General features: G+C 48.1%; 2 protein-coding genes across 6 annotated transcripts in view; one reads left to right on the top strand and one right to left on the bottom strand.

Moving 5' to 3' along the window:
• Positions 1-2,174: 2,174 nt before the first annotated feature.
• Positions 2,175-7,134, bottom strand: ZBTB3 (zinc finger and BTB domain containing 3). 4 transcript variants are annotated; one of them, XM_077324824.1, is made up of 2 exons: positions 7,029-7,134; positions 2,175-5,477 (listed from the first exon to the last, which is right to left on the bottom strand). In XM_077324824.1, the coding sequence occupies exon 2, from the start codon at positions 5,432-5,434 to the stop codon at positions 4,034-4,036; it is 1,401 nt and encodes a 466-aa protein (XP_077180939.1). In that variant the 5' UTR covers positions 5,435-5,477; positions 7,029-7,134; the 3' UTR covers positions 2,175-4,033. The 4 variants fall into 4 exon arrangements, with proteins under 4 accessions (XP_077180939.1, XP_077180922.1, XP_077180931.1 ...); XM_077324807.1 differs by lacking the exon at positions 7,029-7,134 and adding an exon at positions 6,784-6,969; XM_077324816.1 differs by lacking the exon at positions 7,029-7,134 and adding an exon at positions 6,726-6,761.
• Positions 7,135-11,039: 3,905 nt separating this feature from the next.
• Positions 11,040-13,118, top strand: part of LOC143831662 (5'-3' exonuclease PLD3-like) — a 28,724-nt gene continuing 26,645 nt past the window's right edge. For both annotated transcript variants that reach the window (XM_077324847.1, XM_077324856.1), the window contains exon 1: positions 11,040-11,283. In XM_077324847.1, the coding sequence (XP_077180962.1) occupies positions 11,203-11,283 (81 nt within the window). In that variant the 5' untranslated portion in view covers positions 11,040-11,202. The remainder of the gene's footprint in view (positions 11,284-13,118) is intronic.

The following is a 13,118-nucleotide window of genomic DNA, read 5'->3' on the forward strand; positions in this document are numbered from 1 at the left end:
CAAAAGGAAACTCCTGACACTCTACCGCTGGGGGCTCATAGCAGGCTCCTGCAGCTGGAAGGCCTTGTGCCTGTCTACTTGCCTGTTTCCGTGGCACAAGCACCACACCACAAAGCCACACTGCCTCTTTCTAGGAAGAGCAAGAAGAGTGCTCAGCAGAATGCTGCTTGTAAGCCAGCCAAACAGTATTGCAGGCCTTCAACAAGGGGAGGGAGCCTGCATGCCCTTCGATTGAGGTAGTGGAAGTCGGGTGAAAGGGTACCTTGAAAAGAGCAAACCGGCTATGAAAGGGAAGGGGTTGAAATCACACTTAGAAGAAGAGTTGGTTTTTATACCCTGCTTTTCGCTACCTGAAGGATTCTCAGAACAGCTTACAAACCTTTCCCTTCCCCACTAGACACCCAGTGAGGTAGGTGGGTTTGAGAGAGCCCTGATGTTACTGCTTGGTCAGAACAGCTTCTTAGAGGACTGTGACTAGCTCAAGGTCACCTATGTGGCTGCATGTGTAAGCACATGTGCACAGAGTGGGGCTTGCTGCTTTCCAGGATAACTTCTTCAGTGGCTTTTTACTTCCCTGGGGCCAGCTTTGGTTTTCTCCTGGTGCTGGGCTGAAAACGCAGATGCTGCCAAGAAGAGTGGGCCTTTCAATTCTGCCCCTGCCATGAGTAGGGTTGCCAGCAGTGGATTGGGAAATACCTGGAAATTGCAGGGGGTCGAGGAGCAGTGGAGCCTGAGGGAGGTGGGTATTAAGGATGGAAGGGAGTTCATTGGGGTATATTGAGCACACATTTCAAGCAGCCATGTTCTCCAGGCGAGCTGACCGCCACCTTATTTAACATGATGTCCCTTCTTGCCCAGCTGGTCTGGGGATTTGGACTTGGGTGGCATCAGTGTGCAGATGGCACCCAACTCTTCCTTTTGATGGACAGCTGTCTGGACACACCCCTGGAAACATTTGCTAGTTTTTCGAACCGGTGGCAGGTTGGATTGAGCAGAGCCACCTGAAACGCAACCCAACTAAGATGGAGATCCTGTGGCTGGGTAGGAAAGAACCAGGAGAGTAAGCATGGAAAGGGGTTTTCAAAATGGTGGCTAGGGAGAGTTGGCTGTGGAAAGAGTTTAATTTTTTTTAAAATTGGTCAGGTTGACCTATCCCCTCCCCAAGTGACCTATGATGGGCCTGGAGGAGGGCCTGGCTATTTACACTTTTGCCAGCAGAGGCTTCTCTGAGTTCTGGGGAGTGTAGCCAGAAGGCGTGGCCTGCTGACCCCACTTCCTGGAACCTCAAAGCCGGAAAAATATCTCAGCAGTACCTCCATGGTCAAATGGCTGCACTAAGCTGTGCTAAGTGGTGAGGTTTTGGAGCAAGGTGATAAGCCTAACTTGCCAGTTTTGGGGGCGGGTGACCTCTAAGTGAGCCAGATGTAGTTTAACGCAGATAGTAAATGAAAGCATTGCACACAGTTTGAACTTTTAGCCACCATTCTTGTCGTGTGGAATTGCTCTATCTCTTCATCTTCCTATGTTGAAGAAGAAGAAGAGTTGGTTCTTATATGCCGCTTTTCCCTACCTGAAGGAGGCTCAAAGTGGCTTACGGTCGCCTTCCCTGTCCTCTCCCCACAACAGACACCCTGTGGGGTGGGTGAGGCTGAGAGAGCGCTGATATCACTGCCCGGTCAGAACAGTTTTATCAGTGCCATGGCGAGCCCAAGATCACCCAGCTGGTTGCATGTGGGAGAGCGCAGAATCGAACCCAGCATGCCAGATTAGAAGTCCGCACTCCTAACCACTACACCAAACTGAAAGCCCTGTGGACTCTAAACTGGAAATTTTAGCAGGAGAAACTAAAAATTTAACCCAGAAATGCCAATAAGATAATCAACATGGATAACTTTTTGGAAGATGAGAACTGTGCTGGGTCAGACAATCATCCTGTAATTCACTGTTTGTGGCTGGCAGCAACACAATTCCAAAATTTGCAACAAAGGTCTTAAAATCAGAGTTCTCCTACGCTGCTTGTCTCCAGTCAACTAGTACCTGGATAGCTAGTGCCTCAAGACTATGGAGATTCCATTTCCCCATCATGACTCCACTTGGTCTTGTTTTAAGCCCTCTGAGCCTGTCTGCTATTCTCAGGCAGTGAGTTGTTCAGTTTTATTGGGGGAATCCTAGAAGAAGGGAAAAGGGAGGGAAAACTTATTTTTTCTTGTTCACTATTATAATTCCCCCTTTTCTTTCTTAGCACAGAGAAAACAATACAGGGTATCCTCGATGGACAATTCTTCAAGTTCTCACATTTAGAACACTAACAGACTGGTTATCCAATAAAAGTTGTCTCTGGTTTAAATTTATATTATTACAAATATAATTACAAATATATATGTACATACACATTGTGGAGAAATAGCACACAACAGGAAATGAAGTAGACAGGTGCACTTGGTGGTTGGTTTTTACTTCAGACGGTGCATTTTTGGCAGTGAGGCTGCTGACAAGAATTGACTAACTGGAGGAACACGCTACACATTAGGATGGTTACAGACTGCTGAGGGCAAGCTGTAAACTGGCAGTGGTGGCTTTGAACTGGCAGCATTGAGACTGAAGCAGGGACTGGGGGAAGATTGAGCTAAGACGAGTTCAGATTCCTGCTATGCCACCTATCCAGGGGAGCACCAAGTCCCTGTCTCAGCCATCATTTGTAACATGGGAATATCAGAATGACATCAAGAGGTCAGTCCCTCCCAAATGGCAGATGTCAAAAAGGAATGGCCTGCCTCTTTAGTCAAAGTTATCTACCTACACAACAGGAGGGGTGGATGTCACAGGGCCCCAGGCCAAGGGAGGGGCTGCCTCAGAGCTGTGCTTAAAGATGTAAAAATTCTGGAAATTGGGAAGTCAAAGGAATAAAAACCCAGGTATCTGTAATTGTTGCCACCTGAGAGGAAAAAAGTAAATGTTGAAGCTAAAAAAAACTCAAATTCCGTAGTAGCCCAAAGAAAGGGTGTTACTGGACAGAAATGGTTTTGTGCAGTCCCAAGGGGTCAGACTGCCATCATGTCTGGATATTAAGTTAAACTTCTTAACATTCCAAACAGCGAACTCTTGAGAAAGCACTCAGATTTTTAAAAATCTCCTATATTAGAAATGAGTGAAGTGCTTTGTAAGATGAAGTTTTTTCCCCCTCAGAAACAAAAATATTTCACAAGAGGGTTTATTTCAGTGCTTCCTCCCCAAATTCTTTTAATCCTTCCCCAAGTTTCCCATTGGAAAAATGTAAACTCTTGTACTTTTTTGTCCTATGCATTTTGGCTACCAAAACCTTTACCCTTAATAAGCATTTTACTCATTCTAAAAGAAAATATTTCATACAAGTGTTTCCCCAAAATTCCCTTTTTTTTTGGATAAATAGGGGTGGGGGAATCGTAGAGAAATAATGGGGAGAAAATACACTCCTTGAATTTTTCTATTAATGGGGGGGGGGCTTTCACATCTCTAGGGGTGCTTGTTCCCCTTTTGTGACCTCTTTTAGTCTTGAAAGGGTTTTCGAGTGAAATTACAATTCCCATAAACTGTCTTCATAAAACTTCCACACCCTCTTTTGAGCAAAAACCAAGCCAGGATTCCTTGGCCGGTGAACCGATCTCATTCCTCTTCCAGTCTCTTATTCCCTAAAGCCATGACAGTTTGTACATAAATAGACAAAGAAAAAGTCCTTTCCAAGATACTGAGCGTTTATACTGTGTGGCTTCTTCCAAACACTGTGTAGTATCCAAAGCCTGGATCTGAATTGTGTTGACCAAGAACTACCCTGTGAAAATATAATACCAAATCCTTGAGGCAAAAGATGGAGCAACACTGAGGAATTCGGTGGCAAGACTGAACCAGGAGCAATGTGGAGCAGTCAGTAGCTTTGTCACTTGGCTACAGACACTGTGGCATTTTGCACAAAGTTTAGAAAGGAGGAAAATTTGGCCTCTGTGTTGGGAAGCAACTGAGATGAAGACCCTCAGGCTCTGGCCCAGATGTGGCCACCCTACGAGGGATTCTCCAAATCCTGTTTGCAACGTTTGGCTGCCAGGTCTGCATTGTGTGCCTTACGAATGTGCCGGTAGAGGTCTCCGGACTGGGTGTAGCTGCGCATGCAGTAGCGGCACTCGTAGGGGCGCTCCCGTGTGTGGACCGTGGCGTGGCGCCGGAGCGTGTAGGAGCACGAGAAGGTCTTTCCGCATGTCTTACAAGTGGGCATGTCCTCTGTGAAGATGCCAAAGTTAGGGTGAACCTCATAGTCCTGCAGATACATCTGCTCGTGCAGAGGCGGAATTGTCATGTTGGAGAAACTCTGCCCGCTGGGCACAGGGATCATGTGATAGGGTACAGGCTCCTGAGGCAGGAAGGTGCCCTCTGAAGAGACTTCCTCTAGCCCGCCAGGCTCCACGAAGCTGTCCAGATGACGGCTGCAGCCTCCAGCTGACCCTGCCTCCACAGTGGGCCGCTGGAAGACACCCTCCAGCCTTTCCTCCGGGTTCTGCCTCTCCAGCTGCTCCACTGTGTCTGGCTCCTCATCGGATATCACAATGGCTTCCATTTTGACTTTGATGGAGGACCTGTTTGATTCCTTCTGGCAAAATGCACTGACGCTGCTGCCTTCCCGCTGTTCCACATACTTCTCCGGAGCAGGGTCCATACTGGAAGACCCCTCGGCCATGTTCCCCAGCGGAAAACAGCTGTGTGAGATGGTTTCAGTGGAACTGCTGGGGCTGGAGAGGGAGATGTCAATGATAGCTGGTGGAAGGGGTCTGGTTGGGGGAAGGGCTTGTGGGGAATCGCCTTCCATGCCAGGCTGGGTGGTGTCGGCGACATCCAACGTGGAAGCCAGTGTTTCACCAGAAGCCACTTTCTCCACTCCCTTCCACTCCTCTGTGTTTTTCTTCTCTGCTTCACACGCCTGAGGGGGAGGTGGGGGCAATGATTGTGCCTCAGGGGCCTGTGTCTGGCACTTGGAGGTACTGGGTATGAGTTCCGAACTGGCTGGGGAATCCTCTTCCTTCTTGGTGCTGTCCGCTTCTGCCAAAGCCCGGGCCTGCAGTTTCTTCTTACACACCTTCACAATGTCGTTCATGTGCAGGTAGCTGGCAGCAGCCAGGACGTCCTCCACTGGAGTGTCGTTGAAGGAGAGGCCGCCTTGGTACATGAATTCCAGGAGGAGCCCAAATGCCGGGGCGGTGACGATCTCATTGTTGATGCACACCAAATCCCCCTTGTCCAGCCCTTCCTTGTAGAACATGTGGAAGAAGGCGCTGCACGAGGCCAGCACCGCTCGATGGGCCATGAAGTGAGTGTTGCCCACCAGCACCGTGCAGTCGCAAAGGAAGCCCTCATGCTGCTGATCCCGCAGGCTTCGCAACAGGTTCTTGCTGTGGTCAGGGAAATCCATGCTGCCAGCCCGTTCAGGATTGCGGAGAATGTCTTTTTATACCCTTTGGGATGCAAGAAAAAGGAGGGGGGGGAGAATAAGAAACTTTATGGCGAAGGCTGTGATAGATTGGATTTCAGCCCTTAGGCCACATTCTGGAATCTAAGGTGAGGTTAACTGTTAATCTGGGTTAGATTTCCTTTGACTGGTACCAGGTCTCCAGAGCAGTTTTCCCACCAAGAATACTTAAGAGGCTTAAAAATATATATACCTGGGGGGGCTTCTTGGGACAGCACACCTCTACCTTCTGCCTTCAAGCCTTCTGCCCCATCAGGGGCAGTGAGGTAGAACTTTTGATTTAGAACCCACCTAGCGATCTCCCACTCCAATCCTATATCTCTTTCCTTTGGGGGCATTACATTACGCTACTCCCCTATCCTCTCCTCTTCACCTCTTTAATAATTGGGGGAGGGATGGGATTTTTAGCCGCCATGTTAGTAGATTGATGTTTTAATGGGAATTTTAATGGGATTAGTTGTTGTGACCCACCTCGAGCCTGTCGGGAGAGGCGGGAAATAAATCGAATAATAATAATAATAATAATAATGATGATGATAATAATAATCCTCTCTGACCCAAACAGTTGTCAAGATAGACTGATGATCCCCTTTTCCTTCCCAAATCCCTCACCCCAAATGGTCAGTGTCACTTGAGCACCCTTCCAAAGTATCGCATTTCAGCCCATGCAGTTCCCAGTCTGTCTTCCTTTCACATCAAGAGCAAACTCATACTGCGGGTTCTCTTTCCCTCAATTTCCACCACCAGATCTGGGGGAATTCCCCCTCTCCTCCAGACTTCCTTTGTCAGAATGCTTATCCTCAATTGCCAATTCACCCTCCCACGCACACAACACACAATTCCCCTCACGGGACTCCTCCCTATTGCCCAACCCTTCCATCCCTTTCAATTTCTCCCTGGGATGAATCCCCGCACTCACTTGCCTTCAGCATATTTTTCTAGCTTCCCAATAAGACCTGCCTGTAATGTTCCATTCCCTCCCCCCAATAATTCATCTCCCCTCCTGAACCTTGGGCGGGTCTCCCTGCCCGTATTTGCATTTTTGCTCTGCTTCCCCCATGATACTTGCCCTCCACGGGGACCCCCCTCCCCAAACTTCTTAGCCAACCCATCCCCCACCTTGACCCCCCTCCCCTTTATGGCCTCCCCAGGCCCAGCCCCCAGGAGGAGGGGATTTCACGAGTTTCCTTCTTTTAGCATGTATGTTGGAAAGAAGGGACCCTTTTCCCCTCACCGTCCCACAGGGGGTGCGTTGGGTGTTCCTGGAGCCCCTTCTTTTTTCCCCCACTTACCCACCACAAAGCAGAGGCCTCGAGGGACCCGCCCCCTCCCTCCTGATTGGACGCCCTTCCCTGTCACTTCTCTCCCACTCCATCGAAAGGCAAGGCTTCGCGGCGCCCATCTGTCACTCTCTCCCCTCCTCTCCTCCGACTGGCTCTCCGTCGGCCCGCCCTCTTCGCAACGCCCATTGGGTCGCTTTGTTTGCTTGTGGTCGGGCTCGTCCAATCTTTATTCAGCTGGTTTTGAATGAGCTTACCTTGAAAACAGAGTGGAAGGGCGGGTCTTTTGCCGCCCAAGGGTATCCTCCCATTGGTCTACCCCTTCCTTTGTCAATCACGAGCCGCTCTCAAGTTTTTGATTGGACGAGCGACGTTGAGGTAACGTCTCCGCGACTGAACGGTCCGTTTTCTCTTGGTTCTCGGCGTTGATTGGTGGAACTTCTTCTCCTTGAAGCCCTCCATAGGAAGAAGAGGCGGAGACTCAGTTTCTATAGTCACTGGGTGTGTGCTGAGCGCTCGAGATACAGTCGAATTTCACGTACACAAATACGTGTAATTCCCGAGTATAACAGTACTATACATATCAATAAGGGCCGTGTGGCTCTTCCTCTGATCAGATATTATGTGGTATATATTTAATACCTCTGTATCCTACTTAGGGTCGTATCAATGATATTCCTTTGTCTGCCACCATTTTGTCCACACAACAGCCCTATGAGGTAGGCTGGGCTGCAAAAGTGAGGTCACCCAGCAAGCTTCCATGGCTGGTGGAAATTCTAATTTGGGTCTCCCAGATCATAGCCGCTAAGTAATTGTTTCCTCATTGTGTTCTTTATGTATTACATTTCTATGATGACCTGTCTTGTGGCTAAAGTCAGTTTACAGTAAGGGTTTGCAGCGCTCAATACATTGTGACACTTGTATAATAAAGAGAACAAGAATTACAATATTCTGAGCATGACAACATTATAACTGTATAACATTCAAGCATTAACTGCACAACTCTAAGTGCAATCTTTATTGAGTGTGTGGCCGGTCAGGAGTCACCCTGTGCTGTATCTGTTGAGTGCAATTGTTGGGGTGGGGGGGTCTTCTGGGTCCTATCTGATGGTGTTGTTTCTTTGGCCTCGACCAAAAGCCTGGTGGAAAAGCTGTATTTTACAGGCCTTGAGGAATTGTTTTAGCTCTGTTGCTGTAACATCACAATTATTTATAACATGCCAGAAAGCCAACCCCTTCTTGTTTCATAGTTCTGCCCCTAGTTCTGTCAGCTGCTCATGCTAAAGCATAACGATGTCAAGAGAACAGAATATAATGCACAACATTGGGCTGGATACTGATAGGACAATCAGAGCCAGGTGGGCTTCAAATCAATGAAAGGAGGCTCAGTTATTCATTCTTAATCGGCAGGCATTTTGGGAGCTCTGGAGTTTTCTTTGTACTGTCTATGAATTAAATATGATGTTATTTTTAAGACCAGAAACTTCTATTTCTTAATGGCAATAACAGGGTGAGGCCTTGGGCTCTGCCCCGTTTATTAGCCACTGAGTGAAAAGGGTGGTGGACTAGGTGGTCTTCCGGCCTGGTTTTCTAATGGACATTTTCCTTAAATAAATAAGCTAGTCCTTGGTCCCTTTGAGCACTCTGCTTAGGGTTGCTGGGTTGGGGAATTCCTGGAATTTGGGGACAGAACCTGTGGAAGGTATAGTTTGAGGAGAGAGTGCTCAGGGTGGTAGTGGTGGGGGTGAGGCCATAGACTTCACCAACTGAAGTTGCTGTTTTCTCCAAGAGAACTGAGCTTGGTACCTGGAGATCAGTTATGATTCCAGGAGAAAGCCAGTACTTGCCTGGAAGTTGGCAACCCAAACTTCTGGTAAGCCATAATTCCTAAAAGGAGATTTGCTTTTGGATCATTAAGCAAAAGGGTGACATGACCCTGAAAAATCAACCTTGACCCAGGGACAATTGTGGCTTGGCAGAACTGGGCAGGTAAATAGGTGGAGTGTCGAGTTCTCCCACTTTTGGATGCCACAGCCACCACCCCTTTCTTAAAAACAACAACAAATAATTTCCAATTCTAAAAATCTCCCTTTTTAAAAAGAGGAAGTCTCCCTGCAAAATTCAAATTTCAAACATTTTGATAAAAAAAAAAGCTAGATGTTGAATTAGTGATTTGAGTGGACAACAGCAACTGCTGTCCGCACCTGTAATCTACCAAGAATTTAGTGTTTTCCAAACAGAAAAATCTTTCATTTTCCACAAACTTCTATTTCTTAAAATAAGGTAAAGGTATCCCCTGTGCAAGCACCGAGTCATGTCTGACCCTTGGGGTGACGCCCTCTAGCGTTTTCATGGCAGACTCAATACAGGGTGGTTTGCCAGTGCCTTCCCCAGTCATTACCGTTTACCCCCCAGCAAGCTGGGTACTCATTTTACCGACCTCGGAAGGATGGAAGGCTGAGTCAACCTTGAGCCGGCTGCTGGGATTGAACTCCCAGCCTCATGGGCAAAGCTTTCAGACTGCATGTCTGCTGTCTTACCACTCTGCGCCACAAGAGGCTCTTATTTCTTAAAATAGAGCTCATTTATTTATGTGGTGGTGTGTGATAGATATACCTAGAATTGGATTGAATGCAAGATTCTTGAAGCAGCTTATGCACAAAGCTTATGCACAAACTTTCCTCTGATGTTCTAAGCTGAAAGTTTGAGTGGGGGGAGCTCTCATCTGGAGAACAGCTAGATTCAAGTCCAGTAGCACCTTAGATTGGGGGTCTAAGTATTTGAGAGTTCAAAACTTCCTTCAGATCCCAGCTGGAGTGGAAATCTCAGAGTCTTTTTGTCCCAGTCAGAAGATCTCAGCCTTTGAATTACGGACTTGGAGACGATGACTGAAAATACCATCGCCTGCAAAAAAAAAGAACAAATTGATTTGTTGTGGACCAAATTAAACCCAACTGTTCTCTTGAGGCAATCATCTGTAAACAAACATTCTCATGCTTTGGTCACATAATGTGTGCAGATGGTAGATTAAGAAAAAGGATTACGCTTGGTGAAATTGAAGAAAGCAGAAGGGGTAGAGAAAGAACAAGATGGATGGGTAGAATCAAAGATGCTAGGGGAGTGATCTCACAAAAGTTTTAAACAAATGGCTGCAGACAATTGGATGTCAGTCCTTTGTTCATAAAGTCACCATGAGTCGGAAATGACTTAATGGCACCCAACAACAACAGTGAGATAAGAATTCTAAGTCTCTATTCATCCCTGAACTTAACATCATAGGAAGACCCCTGTTGGATCTGACCAATGGTCCATTTGTTCCAGCATTCTGTCTCACACAATGGCCAAACAGTTCCTCTGCAATTGGGGATAGAGACCAAGCCCTTCCCCTGATGCAGCCCCCTGGCATTGGGATTCAGAGGTGGACTGTCTCAGAATGTGGAAGTTCCCTTTAGTCACTATGCCTAGTATCCATAACAGATTCTCCTCCAGGAGTCTGTCCGATCCCCTTTGGAAGCTGTTGCTCCCTGGGCCATCACTACCTCCTCTGGGCAGTGAATTCCACATTTTAGTCACTCACTTGATAAAGAGCTGGGGTGTCTCTTGTTCTTAACTTGTGAATTAACTGCAGTGCAGTAATCTCACGTTGTAATCTCCCCTTGAAGCTTCTGTATTTACGGATTGCCACTCTTAGGTCAGTAGTGGAACAACCTGGAAGATTAAAATGTCCCCCCCCCCAGTGCCTTTTCTTGAATGATTTGATTTTAAACCAAGCTATACATTCTATTTTAGGATTTTTAATATTAACATTTGTGCTTGCTATTGTATTTTGTGTGTGTGTGTGTTTATATGATTGTTGTTACTTGCCCTGAGTCCTTGGGGAAGGGCAGCATAGATATAGAATTTGACTAACGTTTTGAGTATTCAGGTTTTTAAAATGTCAGTTTAGCTAAGCAAGGTAGGCTTGGGCTAGGAGTTGGATGGGAGACTGCCAAAGAACACACGCCTAGAGGCAGAGTTGCCAACCTGTTTGTCTCCTGCCTGGAGAATCCCATGGGGTCGCCACATGTCAGGACCCCTGGCCTGACCCAGCAGTCTGCAGCTGGAAATTCGAGAAAGGTCAGTTCGCCTTTGGATCTCCCCCGGGCGCGCAAGAGCGCTGCGTCGACCAACCCTGCGCCCTCGCCTCGCCGCGCTGGCTTTCTCCTTTGCATTTCGACAGCAGCCGCTAGGCGTCAGCCGGCCGACCCAGCCGAAAAGCAGCCCAGCCAATTGCTAGCTGTCGTTTCAAACCCATCCCAGCCGCAGGTTTGAACGGCTAACGTCTCGGCGTGGCTGGAGCGGAGCCGCAAAGTTTCCGTGGGACTTGGGCGCAGCCCTTTCCTGGCGCGGGAGAGCGCGGCCGGTGGGCATCTCCACCTCTCCCCCGCCGCCATGAGGAAGAAGGAGCCCGCCCGAGGGGACACCCCGCTGAGGAGATCCAGCCGCCTGCAGCAGGAGAAAAGCGGCGAGCAGGTGAGGCGGGCGGGCGGGCAGGGGAACACCACGACCCTGGTGTTCTTTGGCAGTCTCCCAAAGCAGCCGGCCAGGGGAAGGGGGCATGGCTCGGAGGCGCGGGCGCAGCAGGCGCGAGATCCCGGGCTCCGGCCTTGCCATCTCCCCGGGAGAGCAGTTTGGGCGGCAGAGGAGGCTGCCGGCAGCCACGTGGCCGGCCCCTGGGGCTGAGCTGGGGTAAAACCGTGCCCTGGGACAGCTGGACAGCGCCTTGTTCCACCATCACAGCCACTGGCAAAATAATAATAATATTAATATTAATAATAATAATAATAATAATTAATAATAATAATAGCAGCAACAATTGGGTAATAATCATACGATCCCAAAGTCTTGCAGAAATGAATACCTTCTGGTGCAAGTGTCACTTTTTGTTTGAAGGCTCTGGGGTATGGCAGAAGGGCTGCCTTTTCTCCAGCTCTGGCCCCTTTCCCAAGTGGGGTGTGTGTGTGTGTGGAATCCGAAGTTGGGTGACAGGTCCCTTTGTCAGAATTTTTTTCAGATTTCTGGGGTGGTGCTGGTGGAGGAGGAGGAGAGTGTGAAGCTGCAAACGCTGGCAAGCCCTTCTTCACAGCATGCCTTAATTCAATTTGGTGAAAGTCAAATTAATAATTAAAAAGAAAACCTGACAGACGGGTCATTCAGAAATTGTTGCCACAGCGATTAAGAGCCAGAATGCCCGGAAGGCGGGAACTGCTTGAATAGTTCAAAATTGAATTGTCCACCTTTCTTTCCTTTTTCTTTTTTTGTGTAGTCTTATCTCTTCCAAAATTAGAGGGGTAGAGACTTAGTTTTAAAAATAAGGGAAGCTGGAAATTGAGAGAAAGAGCCTAGAACACTTTTGTGGGCGACAAGTTTCCATATGCTCCAGTATTTGTTTGTGTATTGCTGCCAAGTCACAGCCAACTTAAGTCAACTCCAACAAAGGGTTTTCAAGGCAAGTGAACAAGGAGCAGTGGTTTGCCATGGCCTTCCCCGGCAGTCCTCCTTGGGGGGGCCTCCCATCCAAGTACCGACCCTGCCCCATGCCACCTTCCCCACCTCCCATGTTTACAACCTTGAAAAGCAATGAGCGTTTTGCCAAACCAATGTGTTAAGTGCCTGAAAAGTGGACTTTTCAGTGAGGACTGAATCCCGGTGGCCAAGTTTTGGACACTTTGGGATGCTGTTGCAGAAGATTGTCGGCAAAATCCCCAGTGGCACCTCTCCTTTGGGATGACCTCCCGTGCGAGGACTATGTGGTGCCTGCCCGTTTCACTTACAAGCACCAGGCCAAAATGTCTTTTCTTACCCGGTTTTCTTAATGAAGGGGTTGATCTTTTTGCAGTGTTTGGAGTGTACATCTAGTCATGTTTGATTAGGCTTGTCTTAAGTTGCTGACTGTTGTGTGCTGCCTTTTCTGCTCATGCTGGGGTTCTAAATCATTTATTCCTTGCAAACAACCTTGACAGTGTTTTACAGCTGAGTTACGCTTTACCTTGCAAGCCACCCCCAACAGTTTCTCTGGGGTGGCGGCATAGACATTTCCGACCTAAATAGATATAGGTACGGCCAGGGCAGAAAAAATCTCAGGTAGCAGGCACTGTGAAATACCTGGAAAGCCATTACCAGTCAGAACAGTTGGTTCAAGGCCCCTTCACAGGAAAGCTGCCATTTTGGAAGAAAATGTAACTCTGCAGTTCTGTTGAATTATATTTGCATGCAAGTTTGCATACAGAAGGTTTCAGGATGCCACCTCGGCTTCCCCAGTGGAGGGAGTCAGTTGGAGGTGGGAGAGCCTTTCCGTGCCTGAGAGC

This window comes from Paroedura picta, chromosome 1 (genome assembly GCF_049243985.1).
Source record: "Paroedura picta isolate Pp20150507F chromosome 1, Ppicta_v3.0, whole genome shotgun sequence".
NCBI classification, from domain to species: domain Eukaryota; kingdom Metazoa; phylum Chordata; class Lepidosauria; order Squamata; family Gekkonidae; genus Paroedura; species Paroedura picta.

Excerpts from the sequence above, each read along its gene's own strand:
- ZBTB3 (XM_077324824.1), bottom strand. The coding sequence starts at position 5,434 with ATGGATTTCCCTGACCACAGCAAGAACCTGTTGCGAAGCCTGCGGGAT.